Genomic DNA, 27,227 nt, shown 5'->3' with positions numbered 1-27,227 from the left:
CTTGCCACTCAGGGAGGCCAATGCTGCCACTTGCATCCGCAGGGAATTATAGGCCAAGCCTTTGTGTACACCATCCTGCAAAAAGTCCAGAATCAGCGAGACAGGAGCCCGCAACGGAGAAAGCGCTCTTGAAACACACCAGACTTCAAACTGGCGCCAAATCCTGGCATAACCACGGAAGTGGAGCACTTACGGGCCTGCAGGAGAGTGGAAATTACCTTATTTGAATAGCCTTTATCGCTCAATTGCGCCCTCTCAATCGCCATGCCATAAGACCAAAGCAGCAGGCGTCCTCCATGGCCACCGGACCCTGTGACAACAGATGCGGAACCAGAGGAAACGGGAAGGGAGCCTCCAACAGCATCTGTCGGAGGTCCGCATACCAAGGCCTCTTGGGCCAATCCGGGGCGATGAGCACCACTTCTCCTGGATGCAGCCGAATCCTCAGGAGCACTCGCCCTATCAAGGGCCACGGAGGGAAGACATACAGCAAGCCCAGGGGCCAGGGTTGAGCCAAGGCATCCAACCCGGCAGAGTGAGGATCCCTCCGTCTGCTGAAGAAGCACGGGACTTTGGCATTGGAACTGGTCGCCATAAGATCCATCACTGGCTTGCCCCATTTGGCACATATCTGCAGGAATACATCGTCTGCTAGTTCCCACTCCGCTGGATCGATCTGACGCCTGCTTAGATAGTCGGCTTGCACGTTGTTCTGACCTGCAATGTGAACTGCTGACAGGAACTGTAGATGCAGCTCGGTCCAGTGGCAAATTTTTTCGGCCTGCGCGGCTAGAGCTCTGCACTGAGTGCCGCCTTGTCGATTTATGTAGGCCACTGCTGTCGTGTTGTCTGACATCACTCGGACAGCCAATCCTTCCAGGGTCACCTGAAAGGCCAGAAGAGCCAGAAATACCGCTTTCAACTCCAGGCGGTTGATAGACCACTCCGACTCGTCGGGCGTCCACAGACCCTGGCCATGCTTCCCCTGGCAATGTGTGTCCCAGCCCTTCAGGCTGGCATCTGTCACCACTAGGCACCAATCGGGGAGCGCCAGCGGCATTCCCCGCCGCAACATGCTGTCCGAGAGCCACCACTCCATACTGAGGCGGGCCGCAGGGAGCCAAGAAAGTCTGCACTGATAATCCTGAGATACTGGAGACCATCGTTGAAGTAGAGAATACTGTAGAGGTCTCAGGTGCGCTCTCGCCCATGGCACCACTTCCAAGGTGGCCGTCATCGATCCCAACAGCTGGACAATGTCCCAAGCTCGCGGGCGGGGCATCCTCAGGAGCAGACGGACCTGATTCTGAAGCTTGCACCGCCTTTGCTCGGGAAGAAACACATAGCCCGAGGTTGTGTCAAACTTGGCCCCCAAATATTCTAGAGATTGCGAGGGGGTCAGGTAACTTTTGGCCATATTGACGACCCAGCCCAGAGATTGAAGGACTGAAACCACTCTGGCTGTAGCTAGATGACTCTCTTTTTCTGAGTCTGCTCTGATGAGCCAGTCGTCTAGGTACGGGTGAACCCGGATATCCTCTCGCCTGAGAAAGGCAGCTACTACCATCATTACCTTGAAGAAGGTTCAGGGAGCTGTGGCGAGGCCAAAAGGCAAGGCCCGAAACTGGAAATGTTTTCCCAACACCGCAAACCGCAGAAACTTCTGGTGCGGGGGCCAAATTGGTATGTGCAAGTAAGCTTCTTTCAGGTCCAGAGACGTGAGAAACTCTCCTGGCTGTACCACCGCAATGACGGAGCGCCGGGTTTCCATGTGAAAATGCCGCACTCTTAAGGACTTGTTTAGCTCTTTTAAGTCCAGGATCGGGCAAAAAGACCCGCCTTTTCGTGGCACCACAAAGTAAATGGAGTAGCGGCCTAGACCTTGTTCGGCGGGAGGCACCGGGGTCACAGCCCCTATCCAGCACAGACTGTGCAAAGTCTCCTCTACCGCTGCCCGTTTGGCGGCAGAACCACATCGGGACTCCACAAACACGTCTCTCACCGGCATCGAATTCTATTCGGTATCCGTCTCTGATCAGGTCCAAGACCCACTGATCTGCGGAGATTTTGGCCAACTCCTAGAAAAAGAGGGAAAGTATTCCTCCGATGACAGGAAACGAGGAGGGGGCCGGCGCACCATCATTGAGAGGGTCGCCCCTGAACTCCAGGCCTTGAACCGGCAGCTGCGGAACGTTTTTCCGAGCGAAAGGAGTTTCTCTGCTGAAAGCGGGCACTTTCCCTCTTTTTCTAGGAGTTGGCCAAAATCTCCGCAGATCAGTGGGTCTTGGACCTGATCAGCAGCACGCCCCGGACGGTACCTTCTAGCTTCACGGAAGCGAGGTCTGTAAGAGGAGCGGACCGCCTGACCCTTAGAGGAAGGCTTCGGCCTATCTTCGGGAAAGCGCTGAGGTTTGGAATCCCCCAGGCCTTAAACAATGTTTTCCAGCTCCTCACCAAACAGGAGAAGGCCTTGAAAGGGCAACTTAACCAACCTTTGCTTAGAGGCCATGTCCGCCGCCCAATGTCGTAGCCAAAAAGTGCGGCGAGCCGCTACTGCTACAGCCATTTGTTTAGCCGAAGCTCTGACCATATCCTAAAGGGCGTCAGCCAAAAAGGACAAGGCCGACTCCTTCCGCAGAGCCACTTCAGATAAGGTCTCCGCTCCATCACCGGGCTGTTCCACTGCCTGCTGTAACCAAGCCAGGCAGGCTCTAGCAGCATAACAACTGCATGCAGATGCCCCAACAGTGAGACCTGCCAAATCAAAGGACCGCTTCAGAGCTGAATCAAGCCTGAGGTCTTGAATATCCTTCAGGGCAACACCTCCTTCAACAGGGAGGGTAGTTCTCCAGGGCATCCATTTTAGGCATTGCAAAGTGAGCCAAATGTTCCTCACTCAGAGGGTATAATTGCCCCATAGCCCTGGCAACCTTCAAAGGTCCCTCGGGGTCAGCCCATTGAGCCGAAATAAGCTCTTGGATGGAGTCATGCAAAGGAAAGGCTCGAGCAGGCTTTCTGGTACTAGCCATCCTTGGATTAACAGAGGAGGCTGTGCCACTCCCAGGATCTTCAATCGAGAGGGCTTGTAAGGCATCTAAAATAAGCGCTGGCAGCTCCTCGCGGTGGAAAATCCTCACCGCAGACGGATCATCAAGCTCCTGTGGCAATTCTGCACCCGACTTTGGCTCCTCAGCCCAAGAAGTTCTGCCAGACCCCTCAGAATCCTCATATCCCGACCACGGGGGGGAAAACGGGGGTGCGCCACACTCAGAAGGGGAATTAGCCCTTCTGCGTTTATCAGGAGGATAAGAAACAGGCAAAGCCAACTCCAAAAGGCCAGGATCCACCGGGGGGGGGGGGGGGGGGCAGGCAGAGGGTCCAAAGAACCCTGTGGAAGAGCTCTTTTAAGCATGTACGCCCTATGCAGCATTAAAATAAAATCAGGGCAGAAAAACGCTCCCTGACCGCCCGGATCCTGCCCAGGGCTATCAGCTCTATTATTAGCCTCACTCAGAGGACCCCCCCCCCCCCCCCCGGATTCAGGGCTCTCCGTCGCAACGGAGGCTGCGCCATGTGGAAAATCCAAAATGGCGTCCGCTGCCAGCTCAGAGCGCAAGAGATCGCCGCTCGCCATGCTCGGGCCGGCTCTACCGTCTGTACAGCACGAATTACAGAGCCCCGCTGCTGATTTGCGCTTGCCACATTTAAAACAGCGCTTCACAGTCTCCGCAGCCATCGCCGAAAACGGCGGTAAAATTCAAAAATGGCGGTTCGCGCCAAAAACGTCCCGATTGCGGGCCCACCCCGGAGGAGTCAGAAAGGAGAAATTAGATCTTACCTGCTAATTTGCTTTCCTTTAGTCCCTCCGGACCGGACCAGGATTGGACTGATGGGTTGTGCTCGCCTACCAGCAGGTGGAGACTGAGAAAAAACTCTGACTCTAGAGAGCCAATAGGAGCCCTGGCCATGTGACCTTAGCCTCAGTATTTGAATAACAAAGCAGGAAAGAAAGAAAGACCTTCTGTGCCGTATGGAATCCTAGCAGCCACAAAGCACTCGGCAATGCCAAGCATCAGAGCTCACCAGCAACTCTCACCAGAGAAGTGGTATGGCCCGATATGTATTACAGCTCACCAGCAACTCTCACTAGAGAAGTGGTATGGCTCACTTGTACTATAGCTCACCAGCAACTCTCACCAGAGAAGCGATATGGCTCACATGTAATATAGCTCACCAGCAACTCTCCCCAGAGAAGTGGTATGGCTCACTTGTCTTATAGCTCACCAGCAACTCACCAGAGAAGTGGTATGGCCCACTTAAGATTTTATATATATTCCATCAACTGAGCTTACCAGCAACTCTCACCAGAAAAGTGGTAAATCATATTTAAGGTTTTATAGATATTCCAGCAACTGAGCTCAGCCACAACTCTCACCAGAGAAGTGGTATGGCGTATTTAAGGTTTTATAGATAGATTCCAGCAATTGAGCTCACCAGCAACCACCAGAGAAGTGGTATAGACCACGTAAAGTTCTGTATATATATAGTATTGTTCCACGAATCGTAAAGGAATGAATACACTTCCTACTGAATACACTTCCTACTTAATAAAAGAAGCTAAAGAGTAGAGAGAACATGGGAGGGGCCTGGTCCGGTCCGGAGGGACTAAAGGAAAGCAAATTAGCAGGTAAGATCTAATTTCTCCTTCCTTAGCGTCCCTCCGGACCGGACCAGGATTGGACTGATGGGAAGTACCAAAGCAGTAATCTGAAGGGAGGGACCCTATGAAAACTGCAGAGAAATGTTCATGCTGCATAGGCCACCTGGCGACAACATGTAGTGTGTCCCAATAAGCAAAATAAAATGAAACTAGGATTAAGTTGCCAACTTACCAATGTGCACCGAGAGCACCAAAAATCGCCATAGTAAGAATAGAGCCCGCTTCTGAAGTTGTGGAATATGTTGTAATACGCTGTGGAACTGCCCTCTCAGCGAGAAGAGAAATAGACATTCTCATTTCCTTGATCCTTCGCGATATAGCGGGTTAGAAACAATGAAAAACTTTTACGCCTACTGGCTAGAAGGACAAAACCAATAAGAAAAAACCGATTGGGAAAGGTGAAAACTTTAAACTACAGCAAACCGAAAAGAAGTTACCAACCGTAGAAGTATTCCACACATAGATCTACTTGCTGCAATGGCTACTGGGAAACACTGCTTGAAGAGGAAAACTTTATAGAAAAAGTTATGGCTACTAGAAAACAGAACTTTAAGAGTCTGTTCACCTAGTTCACCTAGCTGGTGGACGAAGCGGGAGGTACAGGTTCAGGACTCCTTTAAGAAACCGCTTTGACAGTGGATGCTGCATAAGCGTGCGGTTGTCAACAGTATCATGCATCACTGATAGAGCTGCCAAATGAACTCTAATGGATGAGTAAGACAGACAAGATTTTGCAAGATGCAGAAGATATTCCAAAACATGCAAAATGGATACTGTTTGTGGAATGAAGTGGCGAGAGGAGTACCACAGAGTGAACCGTCGCCACTTTGATTCATAGGACTTTAATGTAGATTTCTGTCTGGAAGCAATTAAAACTTGAAGTACTTCCTGCGAAAATATCAAAGATGTTGCAGACCCAGTAACCACGCCATAAGTTTGAGTGACTGGGGGTCCGGATGTAGAAGGGTGCCTTGGTTCTGCGTAAACACCTAGTGAGATGATGGAAGAAACGCATAAAGAAGGCTGAAAAACCCCTGCTGGACGTTGGCATCTGTCCCTGTCTCCGTCAAGACTGTTGCTGAACGGAAGAAGCAAGAAATGTTCGTGAGCCTGAAGGCAAAAAGAGATAGCCCTGAAGTGTCGCAGTGAGGAAGTAAGGCTGAAAAAAATGAGAGTCCATTCACCTAAATGCAGGGTGACACAACTAAGAAAAAATGAGTACAAACTCAAGAGTATACTCTTAACTCCTCCTTGGCGGATGACATAACCCATTGCCATGGCAAGGACCAACATAGCTCTCTCCGCCTTGTTTGTCAGTAGGGAAAACAAAATTCACCCGAAGGTAAAACGAATTGCTGAGGTCCCCCAGAAAAAAAATACAAACAAGCTTCTGCCAAAAAGTGTACTGCACGAAGCATCCCAATGACAGAACTAAGGTTCTTGAGATAACTAGATGACACTTAAATAGTGCGATTGATGACCCTGAGATTCGCAATAGGATGAAGGAAAATTCCTTCTTGGGCATTAGAAAGTAAAATTGCATTCTGCAGAATACAGCGAGGAAATGGCCGAAGGCCCAAGGTCACCAAGAAAAATATAAACTGGGATGTTTGCAGAGGAGACAAAAGACTGTGCGCCAACCTGACTAAACAAAGAGAAAATCAGAGATATCTGATGAGAGATCAAATGAGAGATCAAATGAGAGGCCTGGCTACAATCACCACCCAACCTAGAGACTGTAAGAAATGCAACACCCGGTGCGTGACCTGAGAACTCTGCTGATAAGACTTTCTCCAATTAGGCAGTCGTCTAGGTAAGAATGAAATGACCCTAAGAGCGCAATGAACATCCTCTTAGATCTATAAAAGAACGGAAGAGAGAGTACTGCTGAAAATGACCAGTTAATGCATAAGCAAAAAACTAGCCATTCTCTGGATCCTGAGGAGAAGAGGAAGGGTGACCAAGGACACCAGTTAAATTATTTTCTTCTGTTTGTTTTTTTTTTGTTTGTTTTTTTATAACCCCTCAATCATAATAAAACACTGGAGCTGCCTGCTCGTTAGAAGTCTGGGGAAAGAAAGGCTGCTTCTTTGAATTTACTTTTATTTGATTTAATTCTTTTAAAGCAGCTACCTGTTAAAAGTGGCTGCCTCTCCCAAAGACGGTACACCTTTCCAGAGAAAGGGACGGCCCTTCCCTGCTAAGCCAGGGAGATGGGGAGGAAGGGGGGTGGACTCGAGACACCCGAGTTTAACACCCCCGAGGCTGTCAAAGAAAGTAGAGAAAGGAAACCCTGTCAGGCCTCTAAATAAGATTCCAGGCACAGAAGAATTATCACAAATATCTGTAATATCTAAAGAGAAAAGGAGAGAGACTAATGGGCTCACTTCCTACCTGCTGGGAGACTGAGAAAATACTGAGGCTAAGGTCACATGGCCAGGGCTCCTATTGGCTCTCTAGAGTCAGAGTTTTTTCTCAGTCTCCACCTGCTGGTAGGCGAGCACAACCCATCAGTCCAATCCTGGTCCGGTCCGGAGGGACGCTAAGGAAACACTCTTACCTCACTAGACCAAGTATCACAGCTCCGGTCCTGCAGAAGAATCTCAAGAAAAAAACCTCTTTTCCAAGATCGCTGCGCTAAAGCGCGATGCGACTTTAATTATTTATTTATTTATTAAATTCTGTGAGGAAAGCAGAGGCAAAAGAGGTAAATAAAAACACTCCGGAGGCTCAGATAAGTGGGAAAGGCAGGGAAAGGCGAACCAATGTGCCTGCATCCACTGAGTGGGAAAGCTAATATGTCCACATCCACGGGGGCTTGGGTAAGGCAGGGAAAGGGCTGACCTATGTGCCTTCAAAGTGAAGCTGCTATAGCCTCTAACACCCCAGCTAACAACTGGCAAGCCAGGAGCCACCCCCAGGCAGATTTTTTATGGAGCTCGAAGAAGCTGCAGCCATCCTGCTTGGGGAGATAGAGAATACTGAAGAGGCAGTGGAGCTAGCTGGCCATGAGGCACTGTGAAAAATTGAGTGCTCTCTACCTCCCCCTGCTGGTTGATGGACACAACCCATACGTAATGGCTTCATCTGCTTGATGACAAGGAAGTATCTAATTAAAGGGAAATGGAAGAAAAAATCTCTGACAAAATAAGAAAGAGATAAGTGGTCTTTCAACATGTGGGAATTCTTTATAACTACGTTAAAGTTTAAAAAGAAAAAATAAATTCAGAAATTCAAAAATTAGCAATGAAAACATGGGGGTGGGGGTAGCAATTAAAATCATGGAAAAATGTATACCTCCCTAGCAGTCAGATGAATTAAGGTTTTTTGCCTCACTGTTTCTACTGGGGGGGAGGGGGGGGAAACAGTCTCTCTGGTCCCAAGAACCATGTGATTCTGCAATTCTGGAGACGTAAGTAACAAGGTGCGGCCCCTTTGATAGTAACTGAGCTGCAATTCAATAGTAGGAAGGAGTTGGGGGGAGGGCAGGTTTTAATTCACTTGACTCCCATTGCTTCAGGTACCAAATTAGATTGTAAGCCCTCTGGGGACAAGGAAACACCTATGCCCAGATGCTCAAAACTCCGGCGCTGTTTGAAACAGTGCCAGAGAAATATTGCCCTATCAGCACTACAACACAGCTCCCTAATGCTGAGCGGTGACATGCAAATTTAGGTATAATATCAGAGCTGAGCATTAGGGCACTGTTTCCAGTTCTGCGGGAGAACTGTACCTTGGAAACACACTCAAGAACTGTACATTAAGCACAGCTCGAGCACATGTCCAGGTACCATTCATAAAAGCCTTGACCTGTCAAATAGCCCTGGTGATCCAGTGGTCCCCAGACCACCCACCTACCTAGCGGCCCAAACCCCTCCTACCTTGACAAAGGAGGGACTAGGACTCCCTCCCTCCTCCTGCCAGGCACCGCCTCAAAATGGTGGAGTCCTGCCCAGGTTTGGGCCACCAGATCAATGGGGCTAGCCTTCAGGATGGGGGGAATGGTCAGGGGCCCCACTGGACCACCAGGACTTTATTTATTTTGGGGGGATGGGGGGGTCTGGGGTCCACTGGACCACCAGGGATGGAAGTCTGGTGGGAGGGTGGAGGGTTTGGGAGGGATAGAAGTCTCTGAGGTGGGGCCTGGGGTCCACAAGACCACCAGGGCTTTTTTTGAAAGGGGCTTTGGCAAGGCTTTGGGGATCGCCCTATTTCTCTCCAATGCCCTGGCAAACCCTACTGCCAGCTCCAAGCTGGCATAGGGTTTAACGTGGGAGGAACGCCCTTGTTTGTTGCACTGCCCGTTGAGAATTTGGGAGGAATAGGTAACGACCCATTTAGCATGCATTTGCATGGGATAGAAGGAAATGTCCTATTGTGGATTAAAAACTGGTTGAAGGATAGGAAACAGAGAGTGGGGTTAAATGGGCAGTATTCACAATGGAGAAGGATAGTTAGTGGGGTTCCTCAGGGGTCTGTGCTAGGACCGCTGCTTTTTAATATATTTATAAATGATTTAGAGATGGGAGTAACTAGCGAGGTAATTAAATTTGCTGATGACACAAAGTTATTCAAAGTCGTTAACTCGCGACAGGATTGTGAAAAATTACAAGAGGACCTTACGAGACTGGGAGACTGGGCAGCTAAATGGCAGATGACGTTTAATGTGAGCAAGTGCAAGGTGATCCATGTGGGAAAAAAGAACCTGAATTATAGCTACATCATGCAAGGTTCCACGTTAGGAGTTACGGACCAAGAAGGGGATCTGGGTGTCGTCATCGATAACACACTGAAACCTTCTGCTCAGTGTGCTGCTGCGGCTAGGAAAGCGAATAGAATGTTGGGTATTATTAGGAAAGGTATGGAAAACAGGTGTGAGGATGTTATAATGCCGTTGTATCGCTCCATGGTGCGACCGCACCTTGAGTATTGTGTTCAATTCTGGTCGCCGCATCTCAAGAAAGATATAGTAGAATTGGAAAAGGTGCAGCGAAGGGCGACTAAAATGATAGCAGGGATGGGACGACTTCCCTATGAAGAAAGACTAAGGAGGCTAGGGCTATTCAGCTTGGAGAAGAGACGGCTGAGGGGAGACATGATAGAGGTATATAAAATAATGAGTGGAGTGGAACAGGTGGATGTGAAGCGTCTGTTCACGCTTTCCAAAAATACTAGGACTAGGGGGCATGCGATTAAAGTAAATTTAAAACAAATCGGAGAAAATTTTTCTTCACCCAACGCATAATTAAATTCTGGAATTCGTTGCCAGGGAGAACGTGGTGAAGGCGGTTAGCTTGGCAGAGTTTAAAAAGGGGTTAGACAGTTTCCTAAAGGACAAGTCCATAAACCACTACTAAATGGACTTGGGAAAAATCCACAATTCCAGGAACAACATGTATAGAATGTTTGTACGTTTGGGAAGCTTGCCAGGTGCCCTTGGCCTGGATTGGCCCCTGTCGTGGACAAGATGCTGGGCTCGATGGACCCTTGGTCTTTTCCCAGTATGGCATTACTTATGTACATTACGTTCAGAGCTAGCGAGTTCTTTATTTCACGTGCTCACTGGCTCTGAACATTTGGCAGTAGCAAATGCAGGCGCTAGTCCAGCACTAATGGCCCCTTGCACCCACATTTGATTCTGAGCATTGGAGCACTAGTGTACCTGAATATAATTCAAACTGAGCTACTACTGAAAAGGTGTGAGCTAAATCCAGATAAATAACATTAATATATTAAGAAAGTGATAAAAAGTAAAGCTGTCTCCTGTATGAGCGAAAAAATAAATAAATAAATAAGGGGTCCCTTTGCTAAGGTGCGCTAAAGATTAGTATGCTAAATGTTGAGCAGCCCATTATATGCCTATGAGCTGAATGGCTCTTAATGCACACTAATTTGTTAGTGTGCACTAAATCTGTTGACACACCTTAGTAAAAGGACCCCTAAAATTTGTGTGAAGTCCTTTAAAGGCAATTCTGAAGTATTTCATCATTTAAAAGACAATTCAGGAGCTCAAAAAGCATAACATCTCTCCTTAGAACAGAAAGGGAGAACTACAAGCCCATGCACGGAACAGGGTACAGCCAGGAATGGACTCGTTAGTCTTGGACAAATCTGGAGTTAGCAGTCAAGTGCCCTGTGCCTTGACCCACTATGTACCTCTCTCCCCCACTTGTTTACAGCAGCACTCTCAAGTGATTTACCCACCATAGCTATTCCCTTCACACAGAGGCTGTGTAAACAAGAGTCTACTATAAAACTAGAGCCTTCATAACCCCAAGATTTTTCACATTTTTGTAATGAGAGATTTGCATAAATTATCAGTGTCACAGTTAACTAGCCAGCCAACCTTCCAAAGCTGCACGTATATAGAGTTGGGGACTGGGTGTTGCACGGGGAGGGAGAAGCGTTACCACAGTCTCGTGGGACACAGAAGGGATGAAAGGCATCTTTTTAGTTTAGTTTTGAAAAAAATGGAGAAAAAAATATATCTTACATGGCGATTGTGCCCTTTGATTTTTAATCTAGTATCAATAGGGAGGCCACTAAATGGACTGGGCAAAATTTGATATTTAAGAATTATACACATGTTAAACTGATACTTTTCAAACTATGTCATCAAACTTAAGATAAAGAAGGCCTTAGTAATTTGGTAATTTTGTGTACTTTATGGAACACACCTTTTCTATCTTGTTACATGGCCTGGGGAAGAGGTGATGGTAGTGGATGGTTTGGCAGGGTTAGAAGCACTTAGGAATATCAGGCTGAAGCAGGATGAGCTCATGGTTTATAATTATGGAGCTGGGCCTGAGGGGATAACAAGCGCCAAGAAAAGAGGAAAGGCTGAGTTGCTCAGGGAGATGTTACCTGAGCACCCTGCTGAATGAAAGGACAAATTCCTAGAAGAGAAGTCTATAAACCATTATTAGCTGAGAAGCAGGGATGTGCATTAGTTTTCTACAGTGCCTGTAGAGGAGTGTGGTAGCCGTGTTAGTCCACTCTTAAGGTTATCAATAGAAATCAAACAAAATAAAGGACCAGGACACTGTACCAGTGACTTCATAGTGAGAATCCTGAAAGGTAACTTTAAAACCATACAAGAACGTAAGACCTTTGAAGTCAGAATGATTGAATATTTTAACACCCAACAGAAAGGACTTAACAAGGATCTTGGGTTCCTAGCCCATTATAAACCATAAAGCTGTATTTCTCTGTTGATCACCCCACCCCTCACCTATCCACACCCATCCTGTTAGAATATCAATGATATGCTTTGATGTCCCCATGCATACCTCCTACCCACCCCATCCTCCCACCCTGTCAGACTGTCATAGTAATGCTTGAATGTTTTCACTTATATACACTGTCAGCTAGCACATTTGCTTATTTCCGATCTGACGAAGAAGGGCAACCTTCAAAAGCTAATCAAGAAATGTATTAAGTTATGTCCAATAAAAAACATATCATCTTATTTTCTTTTCCATGTTTTATTTTGTTTGATTTCTATTGGTAACCTACAGTGCCTGCAAATTTAAAAGGCATACAAATTGCTTGGACATGCATATACCTACAAACTAACAGGTACAATTGGTTTGCATATACTAAAGAAAAAGTTCTTGTATGCATATGTAATGCACAATACACACATGTGTAAGAAGCACAAAATATTGTAAAATCTTTGTTTTAATGAAAACTAACCAAAACTGTTTTCCAGCCTAAGCCTACCAAGTAGAACTCAGAATGTTACCACTCATTCATGGGCAGGAACTACTTTGGAATCGTCCAGGTACTTCCTAGTGACCAACATTGGCCATTACTTTATATAAATATATACCTAGAAGACCCTAATACAACCAATGCACATGAATGCAAGGACTTCCTCCAGCTATGGGACCTTAGCTGGCCTAGCATGCAAGCCACCCATGTCAAAGGACACACAATTGACCTCATCATACACAAACTACCCCCAGACCTAAACCTTATACTAACAGATACAAAATGGACAGAAATACCATGGTGAGATCACTATAAACTAAACCTCACCCTACAGTGGCAGAAAAAAGGTATGCACCTCAAGCAAGAACCCACAACCTACACTATGAGAGGCCAAACCGACCCTGTAACATTCTGGCAACAGATCTACAATAATGAATGGACAGCACAAACAGGTTCCAAACACTATCTACTAAACTGGGACGACAGATGTAGGAACACACTAGACAAAACTGCACCATTACAAATAAGGACTACATGAAGACAAAACTCAATACCTTGGTTCAATGAAGAACTGAAATTACTAAAAACACATGTTAGGAGACTTGAGCGAGCATGGAAAAAAATGAAAGATGAACATACACTTATTGCATGGAAACAACTGCAAAGAAAATACAAATACTCAATAAGATAAACTAAAAGAGCATACTACAAAACCAAAATAGGGCCAGACTACAAAGATGCACACAAACTCTACCAACTCGTGAATAAAGTAATTGCCACCACATCGGTTACCACAGCCAGCACAGACACCCCATCGGCAGACAACCTTGCCAAATACTTCAATGAGAAAATGATAAAAATACGATCCACATTATCACTTAATACCACTGATCACAAAAAATTCATGGATTGCCTGGACCCAACTCCCGGTGAATACCCAGAAGATTGAACCTGGAACAACTTCGATCTGTTAACCGAAGAAACCATCACTCAAGCAATCAACAAATTCTCCAAAACCCACTCCAAACTGGATACTTGCCCCAGCAACCTAATAAAATTCGCCCCCCAAACGCTTCATAACAGACCTTACATCACACTTGAACTACATGTTACAACAAGGACTTTTCCCTAAGGACAAAGGAAATATACTACTTACACCTATACCCAAAGACCTAAAGAAAAAATTAAACAACACAACCAACTATCGACCAGTAGCATCCATCCCCCTGATAGTCAAACTAATGGAAAGTATGGTAACCAAACAACATACCAACTACCTAAACAAATTCACATGAATCACAGTCAGGATTTCGATCCAACCATAGCACTGAAACAGTGCTAACCACTCTCATAACCAAATTCAAACAATTAATTGCAACCGGAAACAATGTGCTCCTCCTACAATTTGACATGTCCAGCGCATTCGACATGGTCAGCCACCAAATACTCTCAAACATCCTAGACTACTTCGGGATTGGAGGAAACGTACTAAGATGGTTTAATGGCTTCTTAACAGCAGGAACATATCAAGTGATTTCAAACTTAAAAACGTCAACACCATGGAAACCTGAATGCAGAGTACCACAAGGATCACCGCTCTCACCAACCCTTTTTAACTTAATGATGACACCGTTAGCCAAATCACTATCCAACCAAGGACTCAACCCGTACATCAATGCAGACGATGTCACGATATACATCCCGTTCAAACACGATCTAACCAAAATCACAAATATCATCAAACACAGTCTCCAAATAATTAACTCATGGGCGGACGCACTCCAACCAAAGCTAAACGCAGAAAAGACACAATGTCTCATTCTGTCCTCTCAATATAACACAAACAAACCCAATACGATAAACACCCCAGACTACACCCTTCCGGTCTCAGACAGTCTGAAAATTCTGGGAGTCACAATTGACTGAAATCTTATACTCGAAGGCCATGCGAAAAATACAGCAAAGAAAATGTTCCACTCAATGTGGAAACTTAAAAGGATCAAACCTTTCTTCCCAAGAGAAATATTCCGCAGCCTGGTACAATCAATGGTGCTAAGCCATCTAGATTACTGCAATGCCATTTATGCTGGATGCAAAGAACAAATCATTAAGAAGCTTCAAACTGCTCAAAACACAGCAGCCAGACTCATATTTGGGAAAGCGAAATGCGAAAGCGCCAAACCTCTAAGAGAAAAACTACACTGGCTCCCATTAAAAGAACGAATTAGGTTCAAAGTTTGCACCTTGGTCCATAAAATCGTTCACAGAGAAGCCCTGGACCTATATGTCAGACCTTACAGACCTACCTACTAGGTACGCAAAAAGATCAGCATGCACATTCCTCAATCTCCACTACCCCAACTGTAAAGGACTAAAATATAAATCCACATACGCAACCAGTTTCTCCTACATATGCACACAACTATGGAACGTACTACCGAAGGCCATTAAAACAACGCAAGACCTAACTATCTTCCGAAGGCTACTGAAAACTGACCTATTCAAGAAGGTATACCATAAACATCCACCCTAAATACTAAATAATAAGTCTGTACATGAACTAGACAAAACCGAACTCTTATCATCTGACTGACCTCATTACTATTAATGATCAAGCACTACCACTTTAATCCTATGTCGAAATTGATCTCTCTATAGTCGATGACTTAACGTATGTTACAATCTAATCTATCACTCAGGAACCTATATGCAATACCATAATGTATTCTTCTCTGCCATGTATGTATGCACCTTAATGCAATGCCATTTGTTATTCTGTTACCCGAACATGGCAATCGCCATTATGGCAAATGTAAGCCACATTGAGCCTGCAAATTGGTGGGAAAATGTGGGACACAAATGCTACAAATAAATAAATACATAAAAGATGCTTTGGATGGACCGTTGGTGTGATCCCTGGGGTGGCCCAACCAAAGACTAGGCAATTGCCTAGCAGCTGTAGGTCGAAGCCAAACAATAGATCTTGACAGCCACTCAGACTCAAAAGAACATCAGCACATATTTTAAACCTGCATTTTTAAAGCTGTTTGATTATGTATAGGATCACGTGTTGAGTTTAACTTTCAAAGTCTTGGAGGCGCAGCAGGCTAAGAATCTACAACTTTAAGAGGGGAGAGGGAAGGCTGAAGGTTCCTCTAAGAGCCCACTATTTCTGCACGAGCTACGACTGACCCAACATCGTACAACTGTTTTGTTTTTGACAGATGAGCGCAAGCTACTAACAACATGCATCCTTCCTCCCTCCCTCCCCGCTTTACCTTTACAGTAGTCTTTGGGGTCCTCCTGTTCCTCATCATCAGAGCCCTGGAGCCCCGACGCAGGCGGCTGCTGCACCACGGACGTCGGAGGCGCTTTCTGCTCCGGGGAAGGTGGCCTAAGGGGGGGGGGGGGAAGGAAAGGAAAACTGCTGTCAGCGGCTGACAGGTCCGAGTCACCGTCCCCAGCGTCCCACTAGTCTCGAGCCCCCCCCCCCCCCCCCTTCTTACTGTTGGTCGGCGCGCGGCGGTTGCTGACAGCCGTTGGACGGGGGAGGGGTAGGTCCAGGTCCTGTCGGTGCCGGCGTCCCGGGCCCTCGCTTCTCCTTACGCTGCTTCTTGCGGTTCTTCTTCACCGTACCATTCACTAACCGAACAAAAAAAAAAAGCGGTGAGAAAGAAAGACAGAGAGAGCGTGCCGGCGAGTAAGAGGTGGGGGGACAAGAAGGCCTGCTTGGGTGGGGGTGAGGAGGATCTCTCGCTTACTTACCTTTCTTGGTGCTCATCCTGGCCCTCCACTGCCCGCACTAGCTGTAGCGGCGCCTGCGCAGCCCTGACCCTCCCCCCGACCCCGCCAGAGCAGCTGCTGCTGTCACAGGGCGGGAGGGGGCTTCGTCTGGGCAGTGCAGGAAAGTTTCACTGGACACCAGGGACTCCCTCCCCGCCTCTTCCACTGCTGGTGGACAGCAAGGGGGGACGAAAAAGCAGCCCTGGCCTACCGCTTCCCTCCAGCAGCTTGGTCACTTAGCTTACAGTTTCCTGATTATTTGTAAGTGGTAGGTAGGAGGGAGGGGAAGCAGCAGAGTATGCACCCTCTATTATTAGCATGCAGCATTCCTGAAAGGGGCCAGATATTGCCCACACAGTTTTCATTAGTGGAGCCAGAGGGCACAGAGCAATGTACAATATTGACATCACCCCCACTTCTCTTCTTGGCCTGTGCCTCCACTCATCTATGGCTGCATCCCAGTTTCAGTTACCATGTGTGGGAAAGCACGGGGTACAAATGTAATAAATAAATATCATGTGGAAGTTGGAGTTACCCGCTGATGAATATTCACCAGATCCTGATGAAGAATCCAAAGTATAGCAACTTGCTGCTAGGTTCCACATTAGGAGTCCGTCATCCAAGAAAGAAAAAAAAAAGACAATACTTTTGAAATCTTACACTGGTGTGTGGCAGTGGACAAAAAAAAAAAAGCAAACAATGCTAAGAATTATTAGGAAAGAGGTAGACAATAATAAGATAGAGAATATTATAATGCCTCTGTATCACTCCATTACGTAAGTACATAAGTATTGCCATACTGGGAAAGACCAAAGATCCATCAAGCCCAGCATCCTGTTTCCTACAGTGTCACAAATACCCAGCAAGATCCCAACAGTGTACAAAACATTTTATACTGCTTATCCCAGAAATAGTGGATTTTCCCCAAATCCATTTAATAGTGGTGTATGGACTTTTCCTTTAGGAAGCCGTCCAAACCTTTTTAAAACTCCATAAGTTGACTTTTTTTGTTATTATGTACTATATACATTTCACTAAAACCAATAAAAAATTTTTTTAAAAATCTCAATATGTATACTTTGGTAGAAAGGCGGGAGAGGGGAGATATGATAGAGACATTTAAATACACAGGAGGCGGGTCTCAATTGAAAGGAAGCTCTAGAATGAGGGGGTATAGGATGAAGGTGAAAGGGGACAGGCTGAAACGGCCTCCTGGTGGAAGTTGTGGAGACAAAAACAGTATCTGAATTCAAGACAGTTTGGGACAATTACATAGGATCTTTAAGAGACAGATAGGGAGAGTAGATGGTATGGATGGGCAGACTGGATAGACCATATGGTCTTTATCTGCCTACATTTTTCTCCGTTTCTATAAAAATTAATAAATACATTTAAAATTGAACCTTCTGAGGAAGGATATTTTACCTGTCACTATACATTTTTAGGCTGAAGCAAGACCTGATGCAGTGAATGAAAAGAAGGGTGTTTCTTAGTCCCTGTTCTTAATTGGCTGCCACCTAGCAGCTTCTCTGCTTTTAAGAGAGCGTTTTTTCAGACTGTTTCCCCCCCCCCCCCCCCCCCAAACAAAAAATACATATATTTGGACATTTTTCAGTTAATTGTACACATTAATTTTAATAAAAAATTACCACACACTTTATGTTAAATACATGTTAAATTGATTTAGTTTGAAACGCGGCGGGAAGGGTTACCAACAATGTTAATTAGTTTTGATGCCGAAAAGGCATTTGATAGGGTGGATTGGGGATTTCTCTTTGAAACACTTAAAGCAATTGGCATAGGCGGATTCTTCCTGCAAGCGGTTAAAACTTTGTATACCAATCCCAAGGCGAGACTCCTGGTAAATCGTAGGGTCTCGGATTGGTTTCCTATCAGTCGAGGAACACGCCAGGGATGCCCTCTCTCACCACTTCTCTTTGTCTTAACACTTGACCAACTGATACGAGAGATAAGTAATAACATTGATATAACGGGAGTCCATATCCAAGATAGGGAATTTAAAATAGCAGCATTTGCGGACGACCTGTTCTATTGACAAACCCCACGACTTCTCTGAGACCCCTTATAGAAAGTATAAAAGGAATACGAGGATTTTTCCAGATTTCACTTAAATTTGATGAAATCGGAGGCATTGGCGAGTCAGGAGGTTAGGAGGGAAGCCTGGGTACAGTTTCCATTACGGTGGGCGACAGGGTCATTCAGATACCTGGGCATTCAATTAACATTGGATCCCATGCAGCTCTATGCCGCTAATATTCCCCAGTTACTACGAGATACGAAAGAGCAATTGGCTAAATGGAGCTCCCTGCCACTGTCACTTTTTGGTAGGATTCACTTATATCGAATGCTGGTGTTCCCAAAATGGTTATATACATTGCAAGTATTACCATTGTGGCTATGGAAAAAAGATTTGAGGGCGCACCAGAGGCAGGTAGCTCGATTTTGTTGGGCGGGAAAGAAGGCAAAGCTCAAATGGGACTTCATTAAGGGAACTCAGGGGAATGGAGGATTAGGAATGCCTGACATGCGAATATATAATCAAGCATGTCTCCTAAGACATTTAAGAGACTGGATTATGGGAACGGGCACGTATACAGATCTACAGTTAGAAAATCAGTATTTTAGTCCTTGGCACCTTAATTACTTACTACACGCAAAAACTGGAAATCTCCCACAACAGGTTAAACACAGCCTGCTTCTACAACCATTACGATATTTGTGGAAAGAGATGACAAAGCTCTGGGGGCATAGCTCAGAGAGTAGTGTGATGTTACCCATTGTAGGTAATGTGGAGTTCTCACCTGGGCGGGAAAGTAAAATTTTCACAGATTTGGGGAAACAGGGAGTGATACTTTTGGGGAACTTCTTATTAAAAGATGGGACGATAATGCCTTACTCTGAGTTTGAGAAACAATATGCGGGGGGACTGTTAGCAAAATTAGCTTATCATCAACTTTCTGACTATGTACGTAGTCTTCCTATGGTAAGCCTCTTACCAGGATTTGAGAAGGAAATCCAGGACTTCCTGACTGGGGATGCAGCAGGACAGATATCAGTGTCCTGGTTTCATAAAGCACTGGAGGGGAAACAACCCAAAAGAGATGTTAAACTGGTTGCTGAAAGATGGAGTTAGGAGGTGGGAAGCTGAATAGCAGAAGGGAAGATTTTAGCAGCGCTTCAGGGAGGTATGAGGGTGGTGCACAGTGCCGAATTACAGGAATGTCACTTCCGCACTGTCCACAGGGCATATTTCTCGGTGAAGCAGGCCTGGTACGCAGGTGTGGTGGAAACAAGTGAGTGCCCTAAATGTGCAGAAGTGGGTGCCTCCTTTTACCATGGTATGTGGCAATGTAGAGAGATACAAGGGTTCTGGTCAGCCCTCTCCCAATTTACAAGCTGGGTTCTAGGACGTCAAGTGGTCCTGTCCTTTGAGGGGACGATACTGAGTTCTATAATGGCATGGAATAAGGGAACGCTCGAAGAAAATATATTTCTTTGCAAGCTTTGTATTCTGGGGAAAAAATGCATTCTTAATTGTTGGACTGTAGATAAGGGACCCTCGTTTTGGTATTGGAAAAATAAGTTACACGAGCTCATGTTATGGGAAATGCAAGATGCCCGCAACTCGCCGAAGAGGCGGCTACAATTTATAAAAATCTGGAAGGCGTATATAAACAAAATATCCCCACGAGCACGGAGTCAAGTCCTGAATACTTTAGGTTAGCTGGAGTGCTTGGAACGAGTGTGGAAAGACGCATGAAGTTAAATCGTTAAGTAAGACATCACTGCTCAGTGGTAGAGTGCATGAGGGAGGGGGGGAGGGGGAAGGACAATAAAATGTTTTGGAGATTTCTGCTGCTATGGATATGTTAATGAAGGTCTTAACATTAGACGAAGTGTGATAGGAATGTTATCTATATATATAAAAGGCACCTTCAACGTTCTGAAGCCTCAAGCCGGAAACTTGAGGCGCCAGAGATATCCAGTTTGGCAATGAGTGTCTGGCCCGCCCTCTCGAGGGCGGAGCATTCACACTCGGTGAAACGTCATCTCCCCCTGCCCCTCGGCGACCATTTCCCACCTCCGGAGGACTAACATCGCCCGAACAACGGCGGACGGAGGGAGGCGGGGACGCGGGCAGCGGCGACACGCGATCTCCCCCTGCCCCTCGGCGGCCAATTTCCGCATCCGCAGGACTCGGACTCACGGACGGAGCCAGCCAGCCTGCCTGCCTCCCTGAACGGGCGAGGAAGGGAACCACCTTCAGCAGATGGAGACAGCCTGCCTCCCTGAACCTGCGAAGAAGGGAACCAGCGTCACCGTCACAGTTTCACCCTGAAAGGCGGAGCGAGGGGGGCACTCGACCCTGAAGCTGCGAGGGGGAAACGGGGAGGCCAGGAAGGGGAGGAGGGAAGACAGGGGGGAGAGGGACAAAGGGCGGAAGAAAGAGGGACCACCATCCTGAAAGGCCCGGGGGGGGGGGCAACCCTGGAGCTGCGAGGGGGGAAGGGGGGGAGGGAACACAGGGGGGACCACCATCCTGAAAGGCACAGGGGAGGGGGGGGGAAACTCTCTGAACCTGGGATTCTCTCTCACACACACACTCTCTTTCTCGCACACACACTCGCGCATTCACTCTGTCTCTCTCACACACTTACTCTCAAACATACACACTACAATGCTGAAAAAAGGCCCCAGACGGAGGGGCCACGATCCTGAAAGCCAGACAGCGGGGGGGGGGGGGGGGGGGCCACAACTCTGAGGCGCTGTGGGGAGGACACATGGGAGGGGGAGGAGAAGGAAACGGGAAAACGAAACACAGGGGGGACCGGGAAGGACGCCAACAGACGGAGGGGGGGGGCCCCTGCAGCACACTCTCATTCTCAAACACACTCTCTCACACACACACTCGCACATTCACTCTTTCTCTCTCTCTCTCACACACACTCACTCTCAAACATACACACTACGATGAAAACCTTGCTAGCGCCCGTTTCATTGCTCTCAGAAACGGGCCTTTTTTACTAGTAGATACATAATACCTGGGACCTTCAATAATCGTACTGGGATGGGGAAGAGGGGGGATTCTAAGGGAGGGGGGTAGAAGGATTGGGAACTGTTATAGTGGGTAAAGAACAGTTATAGCATAAAAGTGTTATGATCTAACGTGTTATTTGGAAGTTAATTGTGTTAGTTTGCATTGTGACTACATGTGTATATTTCGTGCAAACTGTATAAGGATGAATAGATAGGGGTGGGGATGTAAAGGTTATAAAATGATGACTGTCTATACGAGTACAATTTCCCTAATGTATGAAGTGATATGGAGAGAAGTTTGTTTACTGTTGACAGCTTGTTTGTATTGACCTGTCATCAATAAAAATTGTTATTACTTTAAATTGATTTAGTTTGGACTAAATCAAATTAGAGTGCACTAATGAACTAAATACACATTCCAATTGTGCAGGAAAGAGGCTGGACTCAATAGCCTGTCTCGGCTACCTCCTTCAAAACCAGCATTAGGCCCTGTGCAGTTGTATTTTTCTCACCTGCACAAACATAGCCCTGTCACCAGCTGTACTAAGCATCCACCTAGGGTGGCAGACTTTAGGGGGTCAGAAGTGGAGCTCCTGCACAGCTGGCAAAAGCAGCAGCAGACAGCTCTTTCTTATTTATTTATTTATTTATTTATTTATTGCATTTGTATCCCACATTTTCCCACCTATTTGCAGGCTCAATGTGGCTTACAGAGTCCTATTATGGCATTGTCATTTCAGGATATCAGATACAGAGTAACATACATAGTAGATGACGGCAGAAAAAGACTTGCATGGTCCATCCAGTCTGCCCAAGATAAACTCATATGTGCTACTTGATACAATTAGTGATGTAAAAAGGTAGAGTCAAGGAGAAAGAAAAGAATTAAGCGGATTAAGTTGGATGAGTGTGGGGGGTATACTGTCAGGCTGGGGTGGTTTGGTATGGCTATGGGTTCTCTTTGTAGGCCTTATTGAAGAGATATGTCTTCAGATATTTACGAAAGTTGGTTATTTCATCAAAAGTTTTCAAGGCTGCAGGTATTGCATTCCATAACTGCGTGCGCATATAAGAGAAGGTCGTTGCATGTATCAGCTTGTATTTTAGTCCTTTACAGCTGGGGAAGTGCAGATTAAGGAATTTGCGGGATGATCTTTTGGCATTTCTGGGAGGTAGGTCCACAAGGTTTAGCATGTAGGTTGGGGCATCTGTGTGGATGATTTTGTGTACTATCGTGCAGATCTTGAACGTGATATGTTCCTTAATTGGGAGCCAGTGAAGTTTCTCTCTTAGGGGTTTAGCCCTTTCATATTTTGTTTTTCCAAATATGAGTCTGGCGGCTGTGTTTTTTGATATTCTGTTCTTTGCAGCCAGTGTAGAGTGCGTTGCAGTAGTCTAGGTGACTTAGTACCATTGACTGTACCAGGGTGCGGAAGATGTGTCTCAGGAAGGTTTTATTCTTTTGAGTTTCCACATGTTGTGGAGCATCTTTTTTGTCGTATTCTTCACGTGGGTATTGAGCGTGAGGTTTCGATCAATGGTAACCCCAAGAATTTTCAGATTTTGTGAGACAGGAAGAGAACAATATGGTGTGGTTATGTTGGTGAAGTTGTTTGTGTTGTGTTGTGAGTTGAGTACGTGTTTTTTCTGCGTTCAGTTTTAGCTGGAATGCATCCGCCCAGGAGTGCATGATTTGGAGGCTTTGGTTGATCGCGTTGGTGATTTCATTTAGGTCATGTTTAAACGGGATGTAAATCGTGACATCGTCTGCATATATGTAAGGGTTGAGGTTTTGATTGGCTAGTAATTTGGCTAAAGGTATCATTAGGTTGAAGAGGGTTGGTGAGAGGGGGGAATCCTTGGGGGACTCCGCATTCAGGTATCCATGGGGCTGATATGTCAGCGTTCATTGTAACTTGGTATGATCTTGAGGTCAGGAATCCTCTGAACCATTTGAGAACTGCATCTCCTACTCCAAAGTATTCTAGTATATGTAATAGTATTTCATGATTGACCATGTCGAAGGCACTGGACATGTCGAATTGTAGGAGGAGTATGTTGTTGCCAGTTGCAATTGCTTGTTTGAATGAGTTAATTGCAGACACTAGAACAGTTTCGGTACTATGATTCGACCGAAATCCTGATTGAGACTCTTGTAGAATTGAGTGTTTATTTAGGTATTCAGTGAGTTGTTTCGTCACTATGCCCTCCATGATTTTGGTTATAAGTGGGATAGATGCTATTGGGCGGTAATTGGTGAGGTCCATTGTGCTTTTCTTGGCATCTTTAGGTAGAGGAGTGAGTAAGATGTTTCCTTTACCCGTGGGGACGAGACCATTTTGAAGCCTGTAATTTAAGTGTTCCGTGAGGTCTGTTTTGAGTTGTTTAGGGGCAGATCCAATTAGGCTATTAGGGCAGGTGTCTAATTTGCATTGCGACTTGGCGTATCTTCCGAGCAATTGTGAGACGTCGTCGAACAAGAGCGTGTTAAAGTTGGTCCATGATCGATCTGCTGGGTATTCCCCAGGTGTTGGGTCTAGGCATTCAAGGAGGTTTGTGTAATTAGTTGTGTTGGGAGGTATCATGAGTCGGAGCTTTATGATTTTTCCTTTAAGTAGTTTGCAAGATTGGTTGCAGATGGGGTGTCTGCATTATTGGAAGTAACTGGTGTGGTATTTAGTAATTTGTTTACGAGTAAGAAGAATTTGTGAGTGTCTTTGTAGTTTGGTCCTATTTTGGTTTTATAATATGTTCTTTTAGTTTGTCTAATGGTGTATTTGTATTTTCTTTGTAGTTGTTTCCGGTCTTTGAGTGTAGATTCGTCTTTTTTCTTGTTCCAAGCTCTTTCTAATCTTCTGACTTGTGTTTTTAGTTCTTTCAGTTCTTCGTTAAACCATGGTATTGATTTTTTTTCTGTGTGAGGTTCTGGTTTGAAGCGGTGCTATGTTGTCTAGAACTGTTCTGCATCTGTTGTCCCATTCTTTTTTTTTTTTTTTTTTTTTTACAAGTTTTAACAAATTATTACAAGAACACTTGTAAGTGAAAAAATGGAGAAAAGTATACATATTTTCATAGGAAAATCAATATATAAGAAAACTACTTAATCTCATCCATTTCAAGTCCACAATTTGGGAGAAAAAAACAAGGTACAATTCCAGGAAAATAATTTTTTCATGAATACAAGATCAAGAAAAAAAAGAAGAGAACATAACATGCCTTATATTCCTTTTTACGGAGTAGATGTAGACAAAGCCTGGAATTGCTGACTAGAACTAGGCGCTAACTTAGAATCAAGAAAATTATTCAACTGACATGCATCATAGAAGATATATTTGACTGAACTAACTTTAATCACGCATTTACATGGAAAATTTAACCAGAATAAACCTCCTAACTGTAATACCCTTGGACGGAGTTTCAGAAACGCTTGACGTCTCCTTTGTGTAACTCTGGCTATATCCGGGAATATTCTAATTTTTGTATTCATAAAGAGATCATCTCTATGGCGAAAAAATTGTTTAAGAACCCAGTCACGGTCGGGTTCTAACACAAAGGAGACAATCAATGTTGCAGGAATCGTTGTCATTTCTTCTTTTTGAAGTTCTTGTGTTAAATTCAGCATGTCGAATGAGGCATCAAGTCTTTGTTCTGGTTGGTCCACTACCCCCTTTTGTTTCTCAATTTTATATGGAGGCAAATAATAAATTTTAGAAATCGGAGGGTATGCTTGTTCTGGAATCTTTAATATTTCTGATAGATATTTTTTAAACATTATTAGTGGAGCCATTTGAATAGTTTTTGGAAAATTAATCAACCTAAGAGTTTTAGCTCTTAGTTGATTTTCCAAATTTTCAGTCTTTTGGTGCAAAATAATGTTCTCTTTTATCAAGTTTGATTGTATTTGTTGTGAAGTTTTTAAAGCTTCATTACATGATATTAAAGTTTTTTCGGTGTTACTCATTCTGGTTTCTAAGTGTTGTCCCATTCTTGAAGAAATTGGGGTGAATCTGTAGGTGTTGTCCATTCGTCAGTGTAGAATTGCTGCCAGAATGTTAGTGGGTCTATTTTGGCTCTTGTAGTATAGGTTTGTTGTCCTTGTTTATGTTGTGCCTTTTTTGTTCGCCGGTGGAGGGAGAGATTTGCTTTGTAGTGATCGGACCATGGTGTAGCTGTCCACTTTGTGTCTATCAGTGTGAGATTTGATTCTGATGAGAATTTGTAGGTAATGATATCTAGTGTGTGGGTTGCATGTTTGGCCAGTGGAGTTCCCATAATTGGAGGAAGTCCTTGCATTCATATACATTGCTTAAGTTAGTGTCTTCAAGGTGAAGATTGATGTCACCTGCTATGAGAAGGTTCTGGGTGGAAACACAAGTGTTCGATATGAAGTCCATAAAATGCGTTTGGGAGTCTTGCCAATTGCCTGGGGGTCTGTAAAACAGGATTAGGTTTAGGTGTTCTCGCAGGGTTGGGTGGTTGATTCTGACTGAGGCTATTTCCAGTTGGGGAAGAATGGATTCTGCTGTTGCTGTGATTGTGAATTGAGATTTGTAGATTATAGCTATTCCTTCTCCTCTTTTTCCGTCCCTTGTCCAGTGGGTAATTTTGTATCCTGGAGGACAGAGCTCTAAGATTATGGGATCTTAGGGGTCATGGATCCAAGTTTCGCTAATAAGTAGGAAATCGAGATGGTCAGTTGTTATCCAGTCGGTTATTATCGTGGTTTTATTAACTGCAGATCTGGCATTTATGTAGCCTATTTGTATTAGTTGGTGGGGATCAGTTGGGTTCGAGGTAGTGATGATTTCTATCAGTTGTCTGTCTTGGTATGTGAATTTGTTAAGTCCGTTCTTTCCTTTTTGTTGATGGTGTCTGTGGGTAGTAGGTGTTCCGTGCCATTTTTTAATTTTTTGAATAGGCATGTTGTGTGTAGGTTGCGTGAATGATTTGTGTGTTGTGGGATTGTTGTTGTTCGTGCTAGGAGATGTGAGTGAGTGATGGGTTAGGGAGAGGCAATAGAGACAGTACAGTAGAGGCAATAGAGACAATACAGTTCTGGGTTCAGCATAATGCTGAGGTGTATAAAAGCATTTAAAAGCTTTTAAAAGGTACTTAGAGACAGGCATTCGGAGGTTTAAATTCGTCTACGAAACGTTTGAGGTGTTTGAAAGGTGCTTGTAGAGGTTTAAGTTCATCTGACAGTTGAATTTGTCTATCAATTTAAAGGGGACTTACATGTAAATCCTTAAATATACCATTTGTGTACATATGCAAAAGTAAAACTTGCAATCAGAGTCCAGAAAACACTTACATAAGGGGACTTGCATGTAAATCCTTAAATAGATCATCTGTGTACATGTGCAATAGTAAAACTTGCAATCAGAGTCCAGAAAACACTTACATAAGGGGACATATCTAAATCCTTAAATATACTACTTGTGAACATGTGCAATCCTTAAATATATCACTTGTGAACATGTGCAATCAGAGTCCAGAAAACATTTACATAAAGGGGACTTACATGTAAATCCTTAGATATACCACTTGTGAACACGTACAACAGTAAACCTTGGAATCAGAGTTCAGAAAACACTCTCCTTGTTATTTAAATATACAGGATGGTGTCCCTGGAGGAAAGATCTCTGGTGGGACACAGCAGGCACTAGCCCTGATTTCACTGATCACAATAAATATGTCGCTGAGAAGAGTAAATTTATCTGGTTTTGGAGTCAAAAGTGACCCTGAGTAGCAGTTTTTCGGATCTGTTTCAAATCAGTTGGGCTGTGTTGCACAGGAGCAGGAGTGGTGTCAGGGTGGTCCCGGCGGTGCGTCGAGGTCCCGTAACCAGCGCTGAGTTGTTCAGCAGTCTGAGCGGGGGTGGGGTGTTGGTCCGTTCGCGAATTTCTGTGGGTCGGTTCGTCACTTCGTCTCTCACTCCAGCTCTCCCTCAAGC

General features: G+C 45.1%; 1 protein-coding gene across 1 annotated transcript in view; it reads right to left on the bottom strand.

Moving 5' to 3' along the window:
- The window catches only part of SRPK3 (SRSF protein kinase 3), a 158,686-nt gene extending 142,459 nt beyond the window's left edge, over positions 1-16,227 (bottom strand). The window contains 3 exon segments of the mRNA XM_030194081.1: positions 15,712-15,827; positions 15,940-16,075; positions 16,199-16,227. Coding sequence (XP_030049941.1) covers positions 15,712-15,827; positions 15,940-16,075; positions 16,199-16,214 — 268 coding nt within the window. The 5' untranslated portion in view covers positions 16,215-16,227.
- Between the last annotated feature and the right edge of the window lie 11,000 nt (positions 16,228-27,227).

The sequence above is a fragment of the Microcaecilia unicolor genome, chromosome 2 (genome assembly GCF_901765095.1).
Source record: "Microcaecilia unicolor chromosome 2, aMicUni1.1, whole genome shotgun sequence".
Lineage (NCBI taxonomy): Eukaryota > Metazoa > Chordata > Amphibia > Gymnophiona > Siphonopidae > Microcaecilia > Microcaecilia unicolor.
Note: the sequence above shows the minus strand (reverse complement) of the source record. Positions and strands in the feature narration are given on the sequence as shown.